Consider the following 26,909-nt stretch of genomic DNA (forward strand, 5'->3'; position numbering starts at 1 on the left):
CAATACACAGGGCAATATCCCTGATATTACCTGTTTCAATACGCAGGGCAATATCCCTGATATTACCTGTTTCAATACACAGGGGCAATATCCCTGATATTACCTGTTTCAATACGCAGGGGCAATATCCCTGATATTACCTGTTTCAATACGCAGGGGCAATATCCCTGATATTACCTGTTTCAATACACAGGGCAATATCCCTGATATTACCTGTTTCAATACGCAGGGGCAATATCCCTGATATTACCTGTTTCAATACACAGGGGCAATATCCCTGATATTATCTGTTTCAATACACAGGGGCAATATCCCTGATCTTACCTGTTTCAATACGCAGGGGCAATATCCCTGATATTACCTGTTTCAATACGCAGGGGCAATATCCCTGATCTTACCTGTTTCAATATGCAGATGCAATATCCCTGACCTTGCCTGTTTCAATACGCAGGGGCAATATCCCTGATCTTACCTGTTTCAATACGCAGGGGCAATATCCCTGATCTTACCTGTTTCAATACGCAGGGACAATATCCCTGATCTTACCTGTTTCAATACACATGGGCAATATCCCTGATCTTACCTGTTTCAATACACATGGGCAATATCCCTGATCTTACCTGTTTCAATACACAGGGGCAATATCCCAGATCTTACCTGTTTCAATACGCAGGGGCAACATCCCTGATCTTACCTGTTTCAATACACATGGGCAATATCCCTGATCTTACCTGTTTCAATACGCAGGGACAATATCCCTGATCTTACCTGTTTCAATACGCAGGGACAATATCCCTGATCTTACCTGTTTCAATACGCAGGGACAATATCCCTGATCTTACCTGTTTCAATACGCAGGGACAATATCCCTGATATTACCTGTTTCAATACGCAGGGACAATATCCCTGATCTTACCTGTTTCAATACGCAGGGACAATATCCCTGATCTTACCTGTTTCAATACGCAGGGACAATATCCCTGATCTTACCTGTTTCAATACGCAGGGACAATATCCCTGATATTACCTGTTTCAATATGCAGGGGCAATATCCCTGATATTACCTGTTTCAATACGCAGGGGCAATATCCCTGATATTACCTGTTTCAATACACAGGGGCAATATCCCTGATCTTACCTGTTTCAATACGCAGGGACAATATCCCTGATATTACCTGTTTCAATACGCAGGGACAATATCCCTGATCTTACCTGTTTCAATACGCAGGGACAATATCCCTGATCTTACCTGTTTCAATACGCAGGGACAATATCCCTGATCTTACCTGTTTCAATACGCAGGGACAATATCCCTGATCTTACCTGTTTCAATACGCAGGGACAATATCCCTGATCTTACCTGTTTCAATACGCAGGGACAATATCCCTGATCTTACCTGTTTCAATACACATGGGCAATATCCCAGATCTTACCTGTTTCAATACGCAGGGACAATATCCCTGATATTATCTGCGCACAGTGGTGTAAAGTACTTAAGTAGAAATACTGTGAAGTACTACTTAAGTCGTTTTTTCGGGTATCTGTACTTTACTTTACTATTTATATTTTTGACTTTTACTTCACTACATTCCTAAAGAAAATAATCTACTTTTTACTCCATACATTTTCCCTGACACCCAAAAGTAGTCATTACATGGTGAATGCTTAGCAGGACAGGAAAATGGTCCAATTCACGCACTTATCAGGAGAACACGTGGTCGTCCCTACTGCCTCTGATCTGGCAGACCCACTAAACACATCATTTGTAAATGATGTTGATTGTACCCCTGGCTACATTTTAAAAACAAGTAAATGGTGCCGTCTGCTTTGCTTATTAATATAAGGAATTTGAAATGATTTATACTTTTACTTTCGATACGTATATTTGAGTAATTACATTTACTTTTATACTTAAATATATTTAGAACCAAATACTTTTAGACTTTTACTCAAGTAGTATTTTACTGGGTGACTTTCACTTTTACTTTAGTAACTTTCTATTAGGGTAACTATACTTTTACTCAAGTATGAATATTGGGTACTTTTTCAACCACTGCATGTGCACATAGCGATCTCTTGTTTTAGGTAGGTTATACATAATATATCTCTCACACACAAATTCACCCCGACTCAAACAAAAGGTTCTCAATTTGGGTTTATGATTAATCTCCTCCACCCATTTAAAAAATAATAATATCTATGACTCCCTTCATTTGGTTTTCATACAGATGTTCACAGTCAGACTGTCGCAAAAGGTCAGGCATTTCAGTTGCCCATATATAGATCCCATTGAACAACTTTACTGGCTATTCTGGCAATTCATTATGTGGGTTGAATTCTGTCACGATACAGAATAAAACAATTAATAAAAGCCCCATGATGGTGGTGACTGCCTACGACTGCTTATAACTCATTAACCAGTTATTCACATTACTTTACTTGAATAAAATATATTTAAGTTGTTGTGTATACAACATTTGTTTTATTTGATGACTATTTCATTCCAAATCATCTCATCTCTATAGAGCTGCTGAATATGCTGTCTGACAAAAATCACTATTTTAGAAGTTCTTCAAAGTAAATAAGGCATACTTTTATGACTGCTGAATACCAACTATCAATCACTTAGATCATGTCTTTTCAGGTACAGATACCTCGCAAAGAAACTGCTCTCTATATACATCCCCTCTTGATTGCGCATTCTTCCATCTCTTATGTAGCAAGGTGTAAAAGAAACACAGACCGGACAAGTTTAGCCACGCAATGGATTATGGTAATTGTAGTTCGATTGGAGCAGAAAACGTAATAATTATATAGAACAGTTGCCTGTTGAAAACTACAACTCAATGTGCAACGAACGCATTGCGCTCACAGAAAGAAAACAAACTAAATAGAATTTTTAAAAACAATTGAACCGACATCGGCCAATTAGTTGGTAAAAAAAAAGAAGACATGTCAGTTAATCACTCAGCACTAACGGTTACGGATGAAGACAGTCATGAAATTAAAACAACTGTCATAACCGTCTTTGTGTGTGTGTGTGTGTGTGTGTGTGTGTGTGTGTGTGTGTGTGTGTGTGTGTGTGTGTGTGTGTGTGTGTGTGTGTGTGTGTGTGTGTGTGTGTGTGTGTGGAACGAACAGCTGACTGAAAACGGAACGTACGGGCATTAACATGGACTCTTAAAAACGTGATAAAACTTTGTGGCTCCTTGCTGAAAGAAGCATGGTGTTGAAGCAAACGAGCAAACAAACCTCTTTCCCTGGCAGTTTGACTGGCAAACCCATGGGTACACTCGCAATGGCTACCTGGTATTGTGATACACTCATTTCCATCGTAATGTCAAATGTTCCTTCAAATGATCTTAATTGATGTGGCTCATGCAATGGAATGTATGTATTTGTAATGTGAAGCAAAACAGACAGGGTTGATTTAGACTCAAAAGGACTGTTGACAACATGTCACCTATAATTCCTCTCCAAATCTTGATTGAAAACAAACACATTTGCACAATGACCACTTGTTGTGTCTCAAATTCATCGTTACAGTTGTTGGTTAGCTAGCTTACAAATTAGCATAGACATGACAAGAGTCAAAACCCCATAAAACAAGACATGGTATCAATAACAAAATAAAAACGGCTAAAATGAGCCACGCCACATGGCAGTTTCTCGTCGTTGTTGCTAGCTATCTGACCGTCCAGAACCATAACAACACACGGCCCTCTGCCTCATCGACGGGCACGCATCGTTTTCCTGACGTTGTCAGCTAACCCGTCTACTGTTGGGTACACTTCCTGTTTTCTTCCTGCTCTGCTCATATGCGTACACTCGCAAATGGCCGGCAGTCCACTCACCATGCCATCATTGACGTGAAGGGAGACGCCCATTCTATCCTCATTCTATTTCTACAGCAGCACATGCAGTCAGGAACGGAGGAGAGGAGAAATGTGCGTCTTAAATATTCAAATGATCATCACGGTTGTTACAGTGACCGTTTAAGCTGGCCAACAACCGTCATTCCAAAATCCCACGACTGAACAGTTCACTCCCTAGCGCCGCTCTGCCACTGCAGCCAAGGCCTCAGGCTCACAATTTACGTTCTGGAGGCCACTACCACGCCCACTCCATGTGTCCAACCTCACGGGTTCATGACCCGTTTATTCGTGGCGCTCGCCTTCAGGCACAACACAAGGACACTGTTTACCCCACAAAGATTTACAGTGTGATCTTTTAAACAGTCCGGCCCACTCGCTCTCGCTCTCCCTCCCCCTCTCCATTTCTCTATCTTTCTTCCTCTCTCTCTCTCACACACACACACACACTCTCTCTAACACTTTCTAAAACACACACACACAGATGAATGGACAGATCTACTGAGTGGGCTCCCTCTTCTCTTCCCATCATGCCTCAGTGCTAGGCCCTCCCCTAGGGGCCATGCAGACAGAGAGGGAGTGAGGAAACAAGGGAGAAGAGGTTACTGTAAATCTTACTCCTTTCACGCCTTTCAGGTCCCCCTTCAGCAGAGAGTCCAGGGTGAAGATCACATTATGGTTCTGGAGCTGGAGCTGGAGAGAGAGAGAGAGAGAGAGAGAGAGAGAGAGAGAGAGAGAGAGAGAGAGAGAGAGAGAGAGAGAGAGCGAGAGAGACAGAGACAGAGAGAGAGACAGAGAGAGAGAGAGACAGAGAGACAGAGACAGAGAGAGAGACAGAGAGACAGAGACAGAGAGAGAAAGAGAGAGACAGAGAGAGAGAGAGAGAAAGAGAGAGAGAGAGACAGAGAGAGAGAGAGAAACAGAGACAGAGAGAGAGAGAGAGAGAGAGAGAGAGAGAGAGGGGGGTACAGTGAGATACAGTGACTTGGTCAGCAGGGAAAGAGTCAAGCAGCTACTGCTTCAGCTTTCAGCTGGAGTACATCAACACTTACTGACAGACCCAGTATTATCTTCAGTCTAAGGTTGAACTCAACCTTGGCTATTTAGGAAACACTGAAAGCATTTTAGACTCTTAAAATGTGCTAAGCTATTAGCTATTTAGGAATCAGCCAAAGTAATTTGCTTACTCTAAACAAATAGATTAATGCCGGTAATTATTCCTGAGCATTTATTCCATTTGGGTCTGTGATGGCCAGGGCCAAGTTCCATTGAGATCCGTGGCTCCGGTCATGGAAACAAACATCACTTAATGTCCACTTAAGTACCTCTGTTGCAAAGGCCCAATGTCCAAATCAATCACCTGCTTAATGGCCACTGCTCCAGTATTAGAGCTGGCCTCGCTCTCTCTGCCTACTGCTCACTACTTTTACAGACCAACGGTGTGGTCTCCTTCCTCTCACACTGGACTCCAGAGAGAGGCACCTTTTTTAAGGGTGGTAAATACCACAAACTAGTGCCAGTGTACCAACAGTTCACTCCATAAACTACATAGAGAGAGAGAGAGAGATCGAGAGAGATCGAGAGAGAGAGAGATCGAGAGAGATCGATCGAGATAGAGAGAGAGAGAGAGAGAGAGAGAGAGAGAGAGAGAGAGAAATGTCTGCCAGACTAATAGCAATGTCAACTGCTGGCTGCTACAATGACCTTTAAACTCTGTAGATAACCAATGACAATGTATAATTCCGTGACAGGTTCCTGTGAGGGAGTTACTAACATCAAGACCAACAGCAGTGCACACTGACCATCAGCCCAACTTGGGCAGCAGTTATGGAAACCGAAGGATATATTGAATAAACACTGAAATGACAACTGTGTCTGAAAATAGATCAGTGGGCATCTGTGCTTGGTCATGCATGTTGGTGGCCTTGCTTGCCAGTGTTCTAGGTGAGCGAGAATGTAGACCTTCCTGGACCACACACATACACTAAATGGTTGATACACGAGAACGTATACAAGGTAAATGCATGTCTTCGAAATATCTCATCCACAAAAGTGTGTCTGTGTGATAAAGCGAGAGACGGGGAGAGAGAGGAAGGGAGAGAGAGAATAATATATTTTTGGACTTTGCACCACTATAAGGGATGTCGAGAGTTGCTTGTCCTTTCAACACGATTCCAGGCTATATGTATTCAACCTCCCCAGGCAGTGCCAACAAGTGGCTGATTTAATAAGAGGGTTCCAGGAGAGCTCACACACACGCATACAGTAGTCTGCAGCGGTTCAGTGTATTTATAGGGAGTCTAATCTCACTGCCAGACACACAGGAAGAGAGCAAGGGGACGGCAGCTTCGTCCAACAACAACCACTCAGACACACAGAATTCCAACAGGACTCATTTCTTCAACAGAGACGTCAGGGGAAATCTATGGCAGAGCGATAAGAGCAGACAAGTTGAACGCTAGATCCAGCAGCAGTCAGCCGTATTGGGATGATCGCAATGACGCTTTAGTCAGGGGGGGGTCTTTTACTTCGAAGAAACAACTTGATAAGAGGGGGCCGATTCAGCGGAATTCGAAAACGGTCTTCAGACGCCTCTCCAATGAAGACAGACAAGTTGCACAAGCCCAAGTCAAGCCTGTCAAATACGTTGTGAACATTGTGGACTTCACCGGCCAATAACGACTGATCCGTCAGTCCTACGCATCTCACCAGGTTCTTGAGCAGGGTTGACAGCTCCTTGGTCAGGGTGGAGAACTTGACGAAAGCTGTTCCCAGGTCAGGGTTTTCTTGGCTGATGAAGTTGCTGCCAAACTTATCCAGAGCCTGGGCATAGTTCTCCTCATTCTGGACGTGGTCTAGTGGAGACAGAGGGAGAAAACCAGGGTTAGCATTCGGTTCAACAACAAGGGTGGTGGTGCTAGGTTCGAACATCCCCTAATTCCCTTTATAGAGCACTACTTTTGATCAGGGCCCATAATGCTCTGGTCAAACGTAGTGCACTGCATAGGGAATAGGGTGCCATTTGGGAAACACCCACGGAGCGGTGATCGTGGTCGAGCATTGGAAAGGTCCACCTGGCTACAAATGCAACAGCTCGGCGTGCCGTCGACTCGCTTTTGCCATTTCAATCAGATTGTCAGACTGTCAGGCTCAACATGTATGGGTGAATCATGTAAACATGGGTGTAGGTGAATGGGTTGCAGAGGAGCATCGGTAGACTGCCATTTCATTAGGAAAAATGTATTGACGCATGACGCAATGGGGTCAGACTCCCATTCGTCGTTTTAGGAGTACAGCTCCATCAGGGCCTTGTGTGTGCAAGTCTGCTTTTCCCATCATTGCTGCTTTCCCCATCATTCAAACAGTCGCACCCATCTGGACTTATCATTAATGTAGTAGGCATAAACCGAGCATCTGGACAGTGACTGGGCTTGAACTGTTTCCAGTCTCCGACAGGAGACCTGAGAGAGAGGCCAGGTGAGAAGAGGCCCAGAAACCCCCTATTCAAGGCCCTAACAACCTCCAAATGCACTGACTTTATGTGGATAGAAGCTTGAAACTCTGTAATATTGAGATTCATAAGAGGGCATAATTACTCACCCAGACCAGTCTATTTATAGATAATAGCTTTTCAAGGTCTTTCACAAGCACATCCTTCCTCAAAATCCTCTCTGGGATTGGAACCGTTAACCCTCTGGTTTCACGAGCCTAGAAAACTGAGAAAACTCACCTTGGCCTGAGCTGTAGATCGCCTTGACCGATTTCTTCACCTTCTGCAGCGCAGTCCTGTCCTGATCCAAAGCCTGTGAACACATAACAAGCGAGAGAGAGGGTGGTTAAGGACTTATAGTAGCATCACAGACTGGACTTTTGTAACCAAAAGACAACAACATTGTTATACTGTAAATGTTAGTAATTTCTGAGTATGAGGCTGACGCACTGAACCCCTATGAGCTATTTAGAGTGCTTGCATAAAAACGGGCATAACAACATACCAAATGCTGAAAAAGCACCAGTTGACCTAAATATGACATTCAAAATGGCCAACGGAATTCCAAACGGTTAGATTCAGTAGCATCATTAGGACAGTACTGCCCGAGGTGGAGCAGCTGTGTCTTACAATGCATCTCTTCTCCACTCTTCTGTGTTTCACAAGTAGAGAGGAAAACCATGACAACATGCTATTCTGCTAGACCTGCTATCCTGTCGGTGTTTAAGCATCTATAAATCGTACAAATCTAGATCCTAAACGCATACACACGAGCGCACACATTTAGTATCTGTCCGAGGTCAAGATCACAGCCTTAGATTTACGTATTGATAAAATATGGGGAAACCCCCCAAAAAGCTCTGCTGTACCTCGAGTAATGAAGTTTCTAGCACTCATTTACATATTTCCTTGATTTATGATCTGTACTAGCACAGTGATTGAATCAAAGGCAGATGTTTGTTTACAGCCGGGCGGCCATGTTGTGTTTAGTGCTGCCTGGCCAGTGCTGCCTGGTCTGTTTTTTGCGTCCCAAATGGCACCCCATTCCTTTCATAGTGCACAACTTTGACCGGACTCCTATGGGCCCCGGGTCAAAAGTAGTGCACTATTACCGTATAGGAAATAGGGCGCCATTCGGGAGGCAGCCTGTGATACCGACCTCCAGATCCTCTCACCGCACAGAGCGTGCAATTAAGAGAACGCTGATGTCATGCTTTTATCGCCGCTGAGGGCAGAGCTACTCTGAAACGCCGTTCTCGGCTCACAGCACTACTAACGCCTACATGGAAATGTGTTTGTTATCGAAAACTCTTGAGAAGAATTATGTGCAGAATCTCTGTGCGGAGCTGTTGAGTGTTGAGTGAATTGTGTCTTTTCGATGCAGGAGTTTCTGTATCATTCGCCATTAGAGACAGATTCATTGACTGGGAGGTTGGATCTGCCAAAACAAATGCTCAGTTGAATAGGATTTGATAGCATCACAAACAATACTTTCACACGCACACACACAGAGATCATCAATGAAAGCGCTTACGGTATTCTATCCTTCAGGTTCCAAATGTTTCATTTTCACATACTGTACATGTGGATTTTAAATTATTCCTGATCCACAGTAAATGAAGGTATATTTATGCTTTCCTCTTTCTCGGAGGTAAAAAAAAAGATCCATATTTCACTCATTAAAACGGAAACTCACAGAACCATTACATTGCCACATTCACTTATGGAGAAGATAAACACCAACATAAATACACTACTTTAGGACCGGAGGGAAAGCACGCTACAACGTTGGTGGAGCTCATTAAATTTCATGCATTTTAATTAAGCCCGGCCTCAGTTGGCTCCCGGACAGTTTAACATGGCTCTTCCCCAATTACGGCTACAGCAGTGCATGGCCCTGGGGCCCTCTCTCCCAGGGCACTGTGCTTTGATCTCTCTCCCTCTCTCTCTCTCTCTAACACTGGAGCCCGACCTGGCTCAAGTGCATATACCATTGCCTACATACAAATACTCACCTACAGTAAGTAATCTTAAATTTCAGCGTGGTCCTATCTAGACTAGAATATAAAATGAGTGTGTGATGTGTACGCGCGAAGACGGAAACCCTGTAGAGAGTGATATTGGTACAATCAACACCCCTTTCATAAATCTGAGCCTATACCATCCAACACATTTCTTTGGCTCTCGCATTACTCCATTGTCTACAATCTAGCAAACAACCTGTTTATCCCGAAGTCTCTTTTCGTCTTAGAGAAATACTAAATGATCATGATACTGCAGACCAAGGACACTGACAAGGTCAGAGACACCATGGTGGACCCCCTGACACCCTAATCCAGGAATGGTTATTCAGTGAGGCAGTAGAGTGAGATGACTTCTCCGGAGAGAACAAAGGCAAGGCGGGCAGCAGCAGGCAGACTGCCTCTCTAATGGTGTTATAGGGGGAGAGAGAGAGAGGGACACAGAGAGAGAGAGAGAGGGGGGGGGGGAGCGAGGAGCAGCTGGCACCCGCGCCAAAGTTCACCCATAATCCTCTCTGTGTCTGCTTTGTCCTAATTAAATATTCCGCTTTGATATGAACATGATTTTACATTAATACGGAACATGCTACGTCGACTTGGCGTTACAGGGGCAGGGATGTCGGATGATGTGTGTGTTGGGTACCCAGCGTCCTTGAGACTGCAGGATTAGGGTTTTTAGAGGCATTTGTCCTATAGCACCAGCATCAGTTTTCCCACAGAGTGAACCACAGTGTTGATGCCATTTGATGCCATTTATAATTGACGTCGAAGCGACATACAGTATGTGTCGGCCGTATGGATTTCAGTTACGAATGAGCAATGTCAATCATCAATGACATTACTGCCATTCAAAATAGCTAGGCCTACATATTCATCACAGCAGTACACTTTGAGATGCTTTCAGGAAAATTCACGCCCGATATCCGCACATTCTCATTCCACATTTGTTGGTTTGCTGTAAAATATGCGAGCAAGTGTCAAAGAGGAGAAACGCTAGATGTGTAGGAGGGAAGTCGATTTGGCTTTTAGCATTCAGCTCAGTCTCCAAAGGACAAAATAGTTAAATGGAACACAGCTCACTTGGCACAGAGTCCTCTGCACCCCCTGGCAACCAGTAAGAATGCATCTCAACTCTTGCAAGAATGCCTCACAAAGCCTGCAAACTATTCAATATAGTCAATGCTTTGTTCTGATCGACCAACGGCCAATGTTAAGCTCTGACACAGCCTAGTGTGATTGGTGAGTGTGTGGGCCAATGAGTGCAGATCTAGATCTGAATACTCAACTCAAAACAAGAGTTGGAGGATCGAGATGTATTATACCTCATTTCCTAAAAAGGGATCCTACAGCAGCTCAAAGTACATGTTCCTGTGCAGATTCCCCTGTGAAACGCCTATGACCATGAAAGCCCACTTTGTGCCGCAGTGGATTCACACAAGTCAGAGTCAGCATGCTGTTAAAGTGCCAGTACGTCCTCGCAGGGACAAGAACCCAACCCAAAGAGGTCAAGGACCCAGCAGGGAGAGGTCAGAGGTGAAGGACAGTGTGGTGGGACACGGAAGGGTAGAGATGATGCAGCTTCAACACTTCCTGGAGTTCCTGCCTTATCCTCCCAGTGCAGAGCAGACCTGGCATTTGCCCTCCAGCCCTCCTTCCACAGGAAACAGGAAGCAGCAGGCCTGACTGTCACTGAGCAGCCACCATGTCCTGGTCTGGTCTCTCTCTTAGTTATGACCAATGTTCCCTCTAAGCGGAGCACATGAGCAGGCGTGCCGCTCCCCGAGACTGCTGCGCAGAAGAAATATCAGCCTGCACAGAGAAGCACGAGATTGAACTTCACTCAACTTTCTGGAGTTTTCCCCTTTAGTTAACGCTATCAACGTTTCCCTTTACTGTGGGAATTGTGATCGAATCAACGCAATATTAGCCACTTTCAATGCAACATACCGGAGAAAATACAAACTATGCAAGATTTTTTTATTGTTGTAGGCAGAAGGCATCGGAGTAGGATTCTATTGCATTGCATACTCGACACAGACCGGTGCAGCATAACCAATCAGAGCTTCAGTAGGCATTTATGCAAATAGTCCATTGCCATATATGGATATGTGCCATTCACTTTGAACTGGACTGTGTTTACAACATGAGCGGTCATGAGGAGATACACTTGTTTTGAGATCAAAGCGAGAGCTGCATGTAGCCATGTGTGCACATTTTGTTCATATCCTTTGCTAGTTAGTGAGTTATTAGCCTCGTTAAAAATAATTTGTAGTCACCAATGTGGGAGTGATTGCTTCCTACAAGAGCACAAAACGTGTACATTTCTAGACATATTTTTTGGTCTTCGAGGGGCAGTGTTGTATTTTGAGACAGGCTTGAATAAGCTAAGCAGCAAATAGGTGGAGAGTATGGGAATAATAAGGGGACCCAGGGGATCTTTTTGTTAATTTACTGTGAAATTTGTGGATGACAAATTTCTCTGTCAATTGGCATTCCTCGCTCAGTTCATAAATGTGTCTCCCTTTAACCTCAACTCCCTCCTTTTCCCAGAGGTCCACGATCAGTCACGTGCACAGACAGTAGTGCAATTGCCATGGAGATGGGAATGAGCTGCCTCGCACATCAACTCAACATTCTTAATTCCGTAGATTCTGGGAGGTTTCTCTAGTCTAACCAGCTGTCTGTCTGTCTGTCTGTCAGTCTGTCTGCCTGCCTGCCTGCCTGCCTGCCTGCCAGCCAGCCAGCCGTGAGAATCAGATCTGCCAGTGTACCATTCTCTTTCTCAGACCCAGTGAGTGGGTCATGACAGACTGCTTGGCCGACAGGTTGGGCCAGTAACCAAAAGGTCGCTGGTTGGAATCCCTTAGCTGACAAGGTGAAAAATCTGTCAATTTGCCCTTTAGCAAGACACTTAACCCTAATTGCTCCTGTAAGTCGCTCTGGATATGAGCATCTGCTAATTGGCTTCAAGGTGGCGGCCCAACACTGTACTTTACAAATGATTTGCCAATTGTCTCACAAAAAGCGTAAACCTTTATGTATGCTGATGACTGAACACACCAGACATCAGCATCTACAGCCAGCGTGAGTTCACTGAGACTCTTAGCAAGGAGCTACCGTCAGTGTCAGAATGGGTAATTAACAATAAACAGGTCTTAAATACATCTAAAACCAAAAGCATTTTATTCGGTTCAAAGCCTTCTCCTAGACCTAAACCTCAACTGGAGCCGTGTTGTAAAGGGTGTGACCGTTGAAAAAGCTGAACTCCCAGGAGTAACACTGGATGGTCAGTTATCATGTTCAAGATGGGGAGAGGTATGTCTGTTATAAAAAAAAAGATGTTCTGTGTTTTGGAAACAAAGATCAACTATACTAGGCTTTGATCTCATCCCATCTTGATTACTGGCCAGTAATACGGTTGGGTATACGGTTGGGTGCTGCAAAGAAAAACCCAGCAAAGCTGCATCTGGCTCAAAACCAAGCAGCCCGCCGTGTCCTTAACTGCACACACAGAACTAACATGGATGACAGTATTTCATGGTTGAGGGGAACTTGACTACCTCTTTTTTTTTTAAAGAACACCACTTGTGTAACCTTCAAATGAAACCCCAAATGTTCTCGAACTTGGAATTTCATTTAAAGTCATAATTGTCATATCTGGCAGAGCACCCAGCTATTAAAGCGAGATAGTGCACCTGTTACCCATGCCACAACACTTGTATAATCTATTTGCATTCACTTCAAACAGACATACATACCACACCAGACACGCCACTATGGGGTATCTTCACGGTACACAAACCAAAAACAGATTTAACGCGTCGCTCAGTTATGTATAGAGCCATGCCAACGTGGAATGCTCTGCCACCAGAGTTTACTCAGGCAAAAAGATTTAGCTTTTAACTTTTTTTTTTTTTTTTTTAAGATCTAAAGATCTAATGTATAAGAATATGAATATGTACAGTTGAAGTCAGAAGTTTACATACACTTAGGTTGGAGTCATTAAAACTCGTTTTTCAACCACTCCACAAATTTCTTATTATCAAACTATAGTTTTGGCAAGTCGGTTAGGACATCTTCTTTCTGTATGACACAAGTAATTTTTCCAACAATTGTTTACAGACAGATTATTTCACTTATAATTCACTGTATCACAATTCCAGTGGGTCAGAAGGTTACATACACTATGTTGACTGTGCCTTTAAACAGCTTGGAAAATTCCAGAAAATGATGTCATGGCTTTAGATGCTTCTGATAGGCTAATTGACATCATTTGAGTCATTTGGAGGTGTACCTGAGGATGTATTTAAAGGCCTACCTACAAGCTCAGTGCCTCTTTGCTTAACATCATGGGAAAATCAAAAGAAATCAGCCAAAACCTCAGAAAAAATGTTGTGGACCTCCACAATTTTCAAACGTTCATCTGTACAAACAATAGTATGCAAGTATAAACACCATGGGACCACGCAGCCGTCATACCACTCAGGAAGGAGTCGCGTTCTGTCTCCTAGAGATAAACATACTTTGGTGCGAAAAGAGCAAATCAATCCCAGAACAACAGCAAAGGACCTTGTGAAGATGCTGGAGGAAACAGGTACAAAAGTATCTATATATCCACAGTAAAACGAGTCCTTTATCGACATAACCTGAAAGGCCGCTTAGCAAGGAAGAAGCCACTGCTTCAAAACCGCCATAAAAAAGCCAGACTACGGTTTGCAACTGCACATAGGGCGAAAGAACATACTTTTTGGAGAAATGTCCTCTGGTCTGAGGAAACAAAAATAGAACTGTTTGGCCATAATGTTATGTTTGGATGAAAAAGGGGGAGGCTTGAAGCCGAAGAACACCATCTCAACCGTGAAGCACGGGGATGGCAGCATCGTGTTAGGGTTTGCTTTCCTGCAGGAGGGACTGGTGTACTTCACAAAATAGAACGACGGAAAATTATGTGGATATATTGAAGCAACATCTCAAGCTTGGTCGCAAATGGCTCTTCCAAATGGACAATGACCCCAAGCATACTTCCAAAGTTGTGGCAAAATGGCCAACAAAGTCAAGGTATTGGAGTGGCCATCACAAAGCCCTGACCTCAATCCTATAGAAAATGTATGGGCAGAACTGAAAAAGCATGTGCGAGCAAGGAGGCCTACAAACCTGTCTCAGTTACACCAGCTCTGTCAGGAGGAATGGGCCAAAATTCACTCAACTTATTGTGGGAAGCTTCTGGAAGGCTACCCGAAACGACATTTGACCCAAGTGAAACAATTTAAAGGCAACACTACCAAATACTAATTGAGTGTATGTAAACTTCTGACCCACTGGGAATATGATGAAAGAAATAAAAGCTGAAAAAAATAATTCTATCTACTATTATTCTGACTTTCACATTCTTAAAATAAAGTGGTGATCCTAACTAACCTAAGACAGGGAATTTATACTAGGATTAAATGAAAAACTGAGTTTAAATGTATTTGGCTAAGGTGTATGTAATCTTCTGACATCAACTGTATATATGAATCGTGGATAAATAGTATTTTTGTTGTCTCTTGGTGTCGTTCCTATACAGTGCACTTGGAAAGTATTCAGGCCTCTTGACTTTTTCCACATTTTGTTACTTTACAGCCTTATTCTAAAATAGATTACATACATTTTTTTCCTCATCAAAGTACTGAGTAAAGGGAAAGGAAAGGGAAAAAGGGATACCTAGTCAGTTGTACAACTGAATGCATTCAACTGAAATGTGTCTTCCGCATTTAACCCAACCCCTCTGAAAGGGTCTGAATAGTTATGTAAATGTGATACACGTCATGGGGAATTGTGTGATACACCTACTTTTCAGCAGCAGGGACTGTGAGACTAGTCAAAAGGGGGAAAAAACGATTTAATCCATTTTAGAACAAGTCTGTAACATAACAAAATGTGGAAAAAGTGCAGTTGGAAAGTATTCAGACGCCTTGACATTTAGTGATGTTACAGCCTTTTTCAAAAATGTAGGAAATTGTATTTTTCCCTCTGACTCGTCTCCCAGTCCCTGATGCTGAAAAACATTCCCACAGCATGATGCTGCCACCACCATGCTTCGCTGTAGGGATGATGCCAGCTTTCCTCCAGACGTGACACTTCGCATTCAGGCCAAAGAGTTCAATCTTGGTTTCATCAGACCAGAGCATCTTGTTTCTCATGGTCTGAGAGTCCTTTACGTGCCTTTTGGCAAAATCCAAGCGGGCTGTCATGTGCCTTTTACTGAGGAGTGGCTTCCGTCTGGCCACTACCATAAAGGCCTGATTGGTGGAGTGCTGCAGAGATGGTTGTTCTTCTGGAAGGTTCTACCATCTCCACAAAGGAACTCTGGAGCTCTGTCAGAGTGACCATCGGTTCTAGGTCACCTCCCTAACAAAGGCCCTTCTCCCCCAATTGCTCAGTTTGGCCCGGGTGGCCAGCTCTAGGAAGAGTCTTGGTGGTTACAAACTTCTGCCATTTAAGAATGATGGAGGCCACTGTGTTCTTGGGGACCTTCACTGCTGCAGAAATGTTTTGGTACCCTTCCCCAGATATGTGCCTTGACATAATCTTGTCTACGGACAATTCCTTCGACCTCATGGCTTGGTTTTTGCTCTGACATGCACTGTCAACTGTCGGACCTTGTATAGACAGGTGTGTGCCTCTCCAAATAATGTTCAATCAATTGAATTTACCACTAGTGGACTCCAATCAAGTTGTAGAAACATCTCAAGGATGATCAATGGAAACAGGATGCACCTGAACTCAATTTCGAGTCTCATAGCAGAGGGTCTGAATACATGTAAATAAGGTTTTTCTGTTTTTTACAGTCCCAAAATGTATTTGCATGTCAGAGGTCAAGTTTTCAAGATATTGGACTTTCAAGAAGCAAAGTGTCACTGGCCACATCATGATGATGCAAAATGGACAGTGGACAATAAAAATGTAGTTTTTGAGTGGATTTTCCCTTTAACCTCCCCTTACTTTGAGACTTTCACTTTCATCTATGCACTCAAATGTGATCAGACAAGCACAGGACACAGAAAATCGAAAGGCCGATACATCTTGAAGGTGAGCCAAGTACAAAACTGATGACATGGGTGAAATGTGTCATCATGCCTCGCGGCGAGCAAGTAAGTGTTGAGTGGAGGTCAAACCAGCGTGGCTCGAGCAAACTTCAGTAAGTCAATCATTAAGACGCCAAAAAGTGGTTTGACTTTGACAAGAGCATATGCCTCTAGAACTGAACGTTGTCTTCCCCATTGCATTTTGTCCGAAAATGGGGCGAGATTCTAACAGGAAAGGCGGAGAACAGTTTCCATTGGCAGGACACAAGTGAACATCCCTTTCTCTGGCCTGGAGCTGGGGGAAGCCTGAACGCTCCCAGTCAGGAAGATTTAAATAAGAGGATTTAACATTTCCAAAGGTCAGACTATGTCACACAGAACAATTTAAGGCAGCTTTTGGGTGGATGGTTATTTTCTGAAGAGAACCAAATGCTCAGCATAACACACCCCGGACGTTGAGTGGAAATAGAATCAGCAAATTAAAGAGCAAGGCAATGGCCCTAACACTGTAAACTTTGAGGGACATTGGTGGTGCAAGAACCTCTTCTATACAGTAGGCTAACATATGGAACAAGGGTACTTCACTTGTAGGGACTTAGGAAGACGAACTAATCATAGAGAGTGTCATAGGGCCTAGGGAGAGTGTCCTAGCCCTAACTCAGCTGTTGGTGTTGGCCAGAGAGGGAGGCAGGGCAGGGAAGGGAACATATGTTGAGTAGAGGCTGGCTGCTCAGCTGGCTTGGCTGTGGTTGGTCTGAACAGGCAATGGAGGAGGACTGTGAGGCAGCTTCCGGTGTTGAGAGGAGACTGACTGCTTGTCAGGACTGGAGAAGTGGAGTACACAAGCCATCGTGTGTTACCACACTGGTGACTTCCTACATCTCTACATCCTTCTCCTGTGAGCGTATATTTTATCACACCATACACCACTGAAGTATACACTGCCCACATGGGCTCAAACAAGCATAACTTTATCAATCTCATGTTGGAGTCAGTCATAATTCATAAATGAGGAACAGTAAGCCGCCCTATATAGTTCCATTACATCATTATTCATATGAATGGAACAAACTGAGACTGGGGACTGGAGGTACCTCAGTGATGATTAAAACATGACAGCGTCAGCCACATCTCCAAAAGTAGCTCCATTTAGAGGAGTGAGAATAGAAACACAAGGGGGGAGCAGAGGGATTTTCAAGGCAAACATTCACCACGAAGCTATTTGCATGAGGCTGAATTGCCTTCCCGGGACCCCAGAGAAACAAAGATTTTTGTCATAAAGTCAACTGTCCCCACCAACCTCAATTATGACAGTCACCAAGTTCATGATTAAACCCTCCTTTCACTAGATATTTATTTAACCTTTATTTAACTAGGCAAGTCTTATTCTTATTTTCAATGATAGCCTAGGAACAGTGGGTTAACTGCCTGTTCAGGGGCAGAATGACAAATTTGTACCTTGTCAACTCTGGGGTTTGAACTTGCAACCTTCCGGTTACTAGTCCAACACTCTAACCACTAGGCTACCCTGCCACCCCAGGGATATGCTTAGCGCTCACCTGAATACAATGGAGAGCAGGTTAACTCGAGGGTTGCTTGAGGTTACCTTTAAAGCAAAGATTAAGAGGAAATTCCTTTTGAGCAAATGTTTACATTTTAAAGAGTACAAGACCTCTTAGCTAAATTCCTTCTCCGTCTATTTAATTCAAAAATAAATATTTTAGATGCAATACAAACACCTTCTGTTGTTATCAACCATCAAGCAAATTTGAATTATTTAGAACACCGTCAGCCAGGAGGGAAATCATCTGAAAACACTCCGACTGTCACAAAAGGCTCCAAGAATCTCTCTCACTAATGTGGTGTAGTTCAGAAATGAGGCCTGAGAGTATGAGTGCAGTAAGCTGAACCCCAAAATCCTCCAGTAACACAAACAAACCATTCAACTCAAAGTAACCATGGTTATCACTATTATCCCTCTTATCAGTGATCGGTGGATATCTCTACAAACTCAGCTTCCGGCCCTCAACCCACAATGCAGTAGATCCAAAGGTATCTGGCTGTGACAGCCAAGGGGACGAGCCGCTCACTCCGCTTCGATAAAACGCCCAATCAGAAGTGCGCATTATTTCTAGTCCCTGAGTGGTTGCATTCCATTTCACACCACATGGCCTTGAGCCCTGTACCAGAGTCGCAGCCTACATTCCTGCGCTTTACAGCATTCCTTGGAGTTTTCTGTGGACGTGTAGTTTTCTGTGGACGTGTATCAAGTTTCACAGATTATGGGAGTCCGTCGGGTGAAAGAACCACAGGTGTATCCATTCCCACTGGCCACGGTGATAGACACACACTTGAGCAATAGGCAATATCAAACAGGGATATGTTCACCGAGTATGTCCTCGGTATGTCCTCACAGCCTCAGACATGGCCTCCCCTCTACCGCATAATGTGTGACGACCCTCCCACTCGGTCTGCCGAATCCTTTCTCTTTGCTCTTGTTTTCCTTAATAGGATGTCGGTGGGCAGAGCCGGGAGGGTCGTCAGCGAAATGGGACACACCTGGGCTCGGGTGTAAATAATGCACCTCTTCCCCATTCATTGGAGAGGCTCTCTCCATGCAGACACCTCTATCGATGCATGCAGGTGCATCTATTGATGCACCTCTATCTCCATGCAGACACCTCTATTTCTCTATTTCTTCTATTTCTCTATCTCCATGCAGACACCTATTTCTATTTCTTGTTTCACCTCTATCTATCTCCATGCAGACACCTCTATTTCTTGTGGCCTTTTGGTTGTTTGCTTTGGCACCTTTCAACACCCCGCATTATCACATTTATGCATGCAAAACACTCACTTACACTACTGATTGCACACACCATTGTTAATTGTATTTAGTTTACTTTATTTAATAAATATATTTTGTTATTCCTTGTCTCCACATAGTCTCCCTTTTGTTACGAACTTTGAGCCGGTTCGTGACAAATGTCACTAAAGAACTAAAGCCATTCAGGAGATAACCATAGCTGAAATATTGGTGTATCCTAGACCTGCTAGACAACATCATTTTCATGTTATAAGACTTCCTCTCATTGTTATCTAGTTGCTATCAACCGTCCTAAGGCAGTGTTGATGCAGTTCCAGGGGGCAGAGCCAGCTCTACGTGGCGGCAAAGCTGGGCATTGACCACCCAGATAGTATTTGTGCCCCCACCTCCCCCAGTTTTGTTTCCCCATAAACATAACAAATGATATATGAATCACAATGACCAGTTTTGCTAATGTAGTGTTGTCGGGCCTGCTAGTAGCACAGACGGGAACAGAGGCTTTGCCAGGTGCGCACTCATGATTTGAGGGAGGGGTAATAATGTAATATTTTGTTGTTAAAATCCCTAAATGCATTCTGATTGGGCACCTAGCCATGCGATGTCATAAGGTACCACCTTCATTACCTTGTTTAGGAAAATCATTGGATCCCACCTGGGGCGTGGTTACATTAACCGTTTTTTTCTCGCAGAGAAGGGGAAAGTTGTTTACTTTTCCAGATCGCTGCAGCTAATAATAGGCTAAATAGTAGCTACTAGCTTCGGTAAATTTGGGTAGCCGCAAGCTGAATAATTTTAGCTGGCTAAGCAGCGTGGGTATCCAAACATGGCTGGCCACTGCCAAGAGCAAAAAAAAACAGGGGACCCCCATGTCAAGAGCGATTCCGAGCTCAATGAGCAGCCTGCTGGCCCAACCACCGAGGTTCAGCATGTTACATCGACAAACATCCCAGCTTGTCGAGAAGGCATTTGAGAGGGACCTGACAAGTACATTTCGCCAGGAAGGAGAATGGAATCAGAAACTTCTCATGAGGTTCAGCACAGCATGGAGGAGGCTGCAACTCATCTAAATGGTAAGCTACAACCTTTATGGCCCTGGCCGCCGTGCCAGAATTATTCATTCATTGGTTGACCCTAACGTAAGCTCACTGGTTGTTTGGATTTTTTTAATGTAATGTATAGTTTAGGCCTTTGCTTTTTACTTCAATGCATCTTTTGGATTTATCTGTGATTCTTAATGTCATTGCTTGCTTTTGCGGTTCTCATTGTTATTGATAGATATCCAGCTTTGTATTATTTGATGGGTATCGGGACAATTACCAATGTAGCCTATTGGTTGTGCTCTGAGGTGATGTTAAACTCCGTCCCGTGTGGCTCAGTTGGTAGAGCATGGCACTTGCAACGCCAGGGTTTTGGGTTCAATTTCCACGGGGGACCAGTATGAAAAAGTATGAAAATGTATGCGCTCACTACTGTGAGTCGCTCTGGATAAGAGTGTCTGCTAAATGACTAAGATGTCAAATTGGCAGTGCATCTAACGTTACCCTTTCATCGCGCTGACTGGCAGTAGCCTTCTGTCCATGGTCCTGAATTGATGGTTACGGTGTGTGCTGTTTTAATGAGCGCATCTTGGTCTACTAGTCTTCGTGGGGCTTCTCTTCAACATCGCATGCTTTCTTGTGTGCAAAATGACAGTAGTTGTGTATATGGCTGCATTTCAAACAGGCCTCCATTTTAGTACATTTGGTATGTAGGACCAATACCGCGCGTAGCCTAAATCACTCGGTTATCATTCATCGCATTACACAGTCGTCGTGTGATAGGCTACTGTAAAAGGGATGTCAATACCATGAAAACGACACAGTCTACTTTGTTCACCCCCTCCCTGCTCTCTTGCTATAGCGTGTGTGTGAGTTCCTATCGGAATGGGCATTTACTCTTAATAGCGGCAGATTCAAATGAGCTACTGTTGTGTAGGACATTTCACATCAGCTATGACTATAGAATACGCACTTAGTCTGATTTAGCTTGCTTTTCTGGAACTTGATACTGTCCCACGGAGACGTGGCGCCTTGATTACGCTCATTGCGCAGCGCCACAAATTTGACAGAAATGTAATCTAAGTTGTAATTATTGAAGTTGAAGCGATGAAGCCTGTCAGAATCGTTGATAAGCAGGTGGTGCTCATCGAGCTGATCTTCACGTGTTGGTAGGCACAAATTATGTGCAGGCCTTCTACTCCAGATATGGCGGCATTTTCGATACACATGTCGCAGTGGGGATGCATATCATTTGCGTGTTATTATACAAAGCGACGGTTTGTTGACTGTGTACGGCTACATTTCATATACATTTTTGTACCTACAGTATGAGAAGTAGTAAGACCAATCTACCTTGTTTTATTGGAGCTCTAAAGCAATACTAGTTGTGCCCCCCCCCCACCTCACGTGGATTTAAAAAGCCCCCTCGGGCATGTCATCCTGGAGCCGGGCCTGCCAGGGGGGCAGAGTGACCTCTGTAGGCTCTAGGAAAGCCTTGCCGTTCAAACGGAGCAAGCGTGTGTAAATCCACATCTGAGCCAACAAGCCATCCCCTGGCAGGCATGTTCAGCACTTCAGATGAAACACTATATCAAGTGCCCAGCTGACAACACACACACGGTCCAAGGCACAACACCATTGTGTCCTCTTGAAACAGAGTCAGCCTTGGAGTATTTCCCCCTCAGGCCAGGAGAGGAGCATGCATCAGTGAGCATTGAGCAGTGCTGCCTTCCTCCAACCCCCAGGCCAGTTCTAGAGGAAGGCCATTGACCCAAGCACTCACAAACTCAGAGAAGAGGAGGGGCTCGTTCATTATCACATAAATGATGGGAAAGAAAAGCAGATTTAAGCTATTTTGTTTCAATACTGGTTCAGACATGCATCCCATTGCCAATTTGCCACGCCTCAGGATGAAGAGGTCTTGTGACCCGGTTAAGACCTCAAAACATCCTTTCCAACCCTCCTTAAAGAAATCCTCCAGCGATATTTCGAATCTATCTGTGGCGTGCCTCTTTCACAGTGGGAGGGTTTTGGGCTTTGTGTTCGGATGCTGTTTCAGTTGCTTGTTTGTTGATTTGTTTGCTGTCTGAGAGACCAAGGGATTTGGATAATCAGTCTCTGGCCCGGGCTTCCAGCTGTTGGCCTACCTTCTCTTCCTGCCACAGCTGCACTGCATATATCATCAAGGGCTATTAGCAGACAGCGGATTAGCCCCTGACCAGGCTTAGCTCCGGCAGTGGGGCTGTCAGGGCTCTGATCCCTGCTCGTTCTCTGATTTATGCAAAGGGAGGGTGGGGGATACTGAGTGGCCACTGTTGTTAAATGGACTCAGACATGGACTCAAGACACCCCCACTGCCTGATCGCCAGCCCTCTCCTCTAACTCTCTAATGGAACTCAGCAACAAGAGTCATCAGATACTATAGGCTTATATGGTACTTTTAAACAGTGAACTACGATTTGACCCCCCTTGTGTTACCATGGGAGATACTGCCTCGCTCGGGGGATTATGAGTCAGATTTCTAAGGCTGACAGTTTACCTAATGAGCACTTTTTATAGGACAGCCTTTGCTTGCACTTTTTGTTTTGTGGTTGAACTAGGATGGAAAATGTGATGGGCCGTCAGTGAGAGAGAGCCAAGTCATGCAATACGCCGATAAACACTGTTCTGTTTAATTTGCCTGCATGTGACACAGGGGACAAATTCTAAAAAGCCTCAACTTAATCAATAATTCAGCTAGCCACATCTGTCCTGAGTTGTGAATGTTGTTGAGGTAAGAAGCCTGCATATAGCCTGCATTCACTTTGTTACGTAAAACCCAGGATATGACGAAACCTGTCTCGTTCTCTTGAATTATTCAAAGTGTTCACAAGACTTGTTCTCAATAGGAACATTGCATCATACCAAAGCGAAAATCGTCGCTGGTTGTGCAATGCAATGAAAAGTAGAAAAACCATGCAAAAAAAAAAAAAAGCAGAAAACCACATGATATACAGTTTCCTATTCTGTCGCTAAAGGTAGATATTCAAACAGCTGATGTCTCCATTTTATGGTTTACCAACAGGTCTTGGGTAGCCTCTCCCAGTTTAATATGGGGGGGCTGGCAGATGGATCCACTGTTTTCTAACTAGATATGTTGCACGTGAGGATAAACATGTGCATCTCACTCAGGCACATTGAGATGGAATCTCCTTCAAGTGTAAACAACATGTCAAAAACAAATGTGTGTCATCGTGGGCCAACGGTGTTACGTTTACATGTCGTTTGGACGGAGGCCCACAAATGAAGTTGTGTCATACATATCCTGAGGTATGCAGCAGATTTTCTCAGTAAAGTAGACCCTGAAGCAGGTTTTGCGGTAACATTTTAATTGAAATTTGCCGGAAGCAAATGCATTGGGTGCGTAACCTGATTAGGGCGTCCGCCCACTCTGCTCAGAATGACATAAATCACATTTCGATTATGGTAATTCATATTAGCAGAACATAGAAATCGAGGATGCAACGACGTGCCGTCCTTCTTACCGAATTCTGATGCACACTTTGAAGATGTTAGAATAACTGTCCACATTTACGTTTCCTCAGCCAACAAGACGAGTAATGAACAGCAAAATTAGTAGCCTACTATCCCCATAGTAGAAAAGTTGACCTATTCAATTGGTCAGCTTGTCGAGAAAGAAATAGCCTATTCCAAACGGACTCTGGGACAGTTGTGGGACGATAGATCCCAAATTCAAACAACCAGTAGGCCTAGTCTACATAAAATAAAATAAATACGATGAGGCTGATGCAACAGATCAGAATGTTTAGCTTAAAATTTTTGATAAACTATTATTCATTCACATTATAAGCGCAGCAGGTCTGGGCTACGTGTGAATGTTCGTTCCGTAATGCAATTAACGGGAAAACACTGTCAAACAGGACCGCACATGCGAGCGGTTTCATGTGACAGAGCTTAAAATATCCGTCCACATTTAGAAAGAATGGAGATCTAATATGTAGCAACTAGCATGGGTTGCTACTGGACAATGTAATAATGTTGATATAAAATAATTGCATCCACAGATAGGGTGTGATTTTGGCTAGGCTACTTTGAAGCAGGGAAAAACATGCCTCATGATATGTAGTAAAACGTTCAGGTTTCAAACAATTAAGTATATGTTTTCTAAATGCATACTGCCTCCAGCTCATTGCAAAGTGGTGTGTGATGCACGTTGCCTATGCATTTGCTGTGTGAGATGCTGTGGCAGCAGCTCTCATGCTGTCTGACAGATTTTTCGCTATCTGTATGCTGTACAAGTGTGATAAATAAGGTACATAATGAATATACTGTACACACGCGCCAATTTAATTTCACAAAATTATGTGAATCAATCTATACACAATAAGCATGGCCGGTCAAATGTATTGCTATCGACTGGTATTTCCATCAATGAATAGTTTAAAAATCATTATTTCGCAATGGGATTTTTTTCTTCTTCTCCCGGACAGTTGGCCACCAGGAGTTTGATTTATTGACCTAAAAAAAATATATGTAGGCCAAAAGCTGACTATTACCGGCTAACGGAAACACTGTCCTGAAGCTATCATAAATCCTAATGCTGTGTGTAGACTGTCTGTCTGTGTGTCTATGCTGCGGTCCTTAAATCCTCTAATGAGCAGTACAATTAGCAACAGTCAACAGAGGTGCCATTTTTCTCTTTCATTCTACTGAAGAGCAAACAACACGACTATTTGTCCAATTCATGTCAGATGAAGTCTGACAGTCTCCTCAGGTCAGAATGACAGCAAAACTGTCACTCTCATAGCTTAACACCACTGAAATGGCTGGAGGGAATCTGTATTCATTTGAAACCATCCAATTGTGTCATTTTGACAAGATAGTATACTATCAATTTCACTCTTCGCCAGGTGGAAACTGACATCAATTTCACAAAAAGTCACTCATCTGATGTTCCCAAAATGAAAGAAGGAAGAAATAAACATTTAATTGTAACTGCCAAGAAATTCACAGTGTTTGGATAAGATGACTATGAAAAGACAAAGATTTGTCCTCACACTTCCACACTGATGTGGTGTGAGAGGCATGCTCAGAGGAATGCAAATCCACTGAGGGTTTCCCTTGTGTTCCAGGCGATGTTTCTCCCTGGTTTAAAAAGCTAACTCAATGACGCAAAGAACCATCTGTAGGGCAGAGACCAGGGAGGGCCTCACAAGGGAGTCTGGCTGGCTGGTTGTCCCGAATGTTCATGATTCAGTCATGTTGGATAAGAAGATACTAACTCAAAGATGCCAAGATCAGATCAGTTGGAACTACAAGTTTTCCATTAGAAAAAGCCAACATCTTCTTACGATTTCCCTAACAAAGGAAGGGAAGCTTAACTAAAGCCTGCCTATACATGAAGTCCTCCTCTACACATTTTTCTGAACCTTTCAGGGAATTAAATTGCAGATGAGCATGAATATTTTCTAACCATTCTTCAGAACATCCCTTGTGTATTGTTGGGCACAGTAGTGGATTAACCATACCAGATTCCATTACTGCCCTCAACACCATAATGATGTCACTTCCTGTTATGCAAGACGTGCACAGCATTAGTACACGGCTGCAGTTATTTCCTATTTCGTTTTAGCACTGGTAGAAATATAAACAGTAAACATACGGTGCATTCGGAAAGTATTCAGATCCCTTGACTTTTTCCACATTTTGATACATTACAGCCTTATTCTAAAATGGATGAAATAAAACATGTTCCTCATCAATCACAATACCCCATAATGAGAAAGCGAAAACAGGTTTTTAGAATTTTTTTTTTTTTACAAATCTAGATTAAATAAAAAACTGAAATACCTTATTTACATAAGTATTCAGACCCGTTGCTATAAGACTCGAAATTGAGCTCAGGTGCATCCTGTTTCCATTGATTATCTTGAGATGTTTGTACAACTTGATTGGAGTCCACCTGTGGTTAATTCAATTGATTGGACATGATTTGGAAAGCCACACACCTGTCTATATAAAGGTCCCACCGTTGACAGTGCATGTCGAAGCAAAAACCAAGCCATGAGGTCGAAGGAATTGTCTGTGGAGCTCTGTGACAGGATTGTGACGAGGCACAGATCTGGGGAAGGGTACCAAAAAATGTCTGCAGAATTGAAGGTCCCCAAGAACACAGTGGCCTCCATCATTCTTAAATGGAAGAAGTTAAGAACCACCAAGACTCTTCCTAGAGCTGGTTGCCCGGCCAAACTGAGCAATCGGGGAAGAAGGGCCTTGGTCAGGGAGGTGACCAAGAACCCGATAGTCACTGACAGAGCTTCAGAGTTCCTCTGTGGAGATGGGAGAACCTTCCAGACAGACAACCATCTCTGCAGCACTCCACCAATCAGGCTTTTATGGTAGAGTGGCCAGACGGAAGCCACTCCTCAGTAAAAGGCACATAACAGCCCACTTGGAGTTAGCCAAAAGGCACTCAAAGGACTCTCAGACCATGAGAAACAAGATTCTTTAGTCTGGAGAAACCAAAATTGAACTCTTTGGCCTGAATGCCAAGTGTCACATCTGGAGGAAACCTGGCCTATGGTGAAGCATGGT

At 43.6% G+C, this 26,909-nt stretch overlaps 1 protein-coding gene across 1 annotated transcript in view; it reads right to left on the minus strand.

Moving 5' to 3' along the window:
- Positions 1–26,909, minus strand: part of LOC112227945 (arf-GAP with SH3 domain, ANK repeat and PH domain-containing protein 1) — a 72,339-nt gene that overhangs the window by 38,957 nt on the left and 6,473 nt on the right. The window contains 3 exon segments of the mRNA XM_042308554.1: positions 4,492–4,566; positions 6,583–6,728; positions 7,604–7,676. Of these exon segments, the coding sequence (XP_042164488.1) occupies positions 4,492–4,566; positions 6,583–6,728; positions 7,604–7,676 (294 nt within the window).

Source organism: Oncorhynchus tshawytscha, linkage group LG29 (assembly GCF_018296145.1).
Source record: "Oncorhynchus tshawytscha isolate Ot180627B linkage group LG29, Otsh_v2.0, whole genome shotgun sequence".
Taxonomy (NCBI): Eukaryota; Metazoa; Chordata; class Actinopteri; order Salmoniformes; family Salmonidae; genus Oncorhynchus; species Oncorhynchus tshawytscha.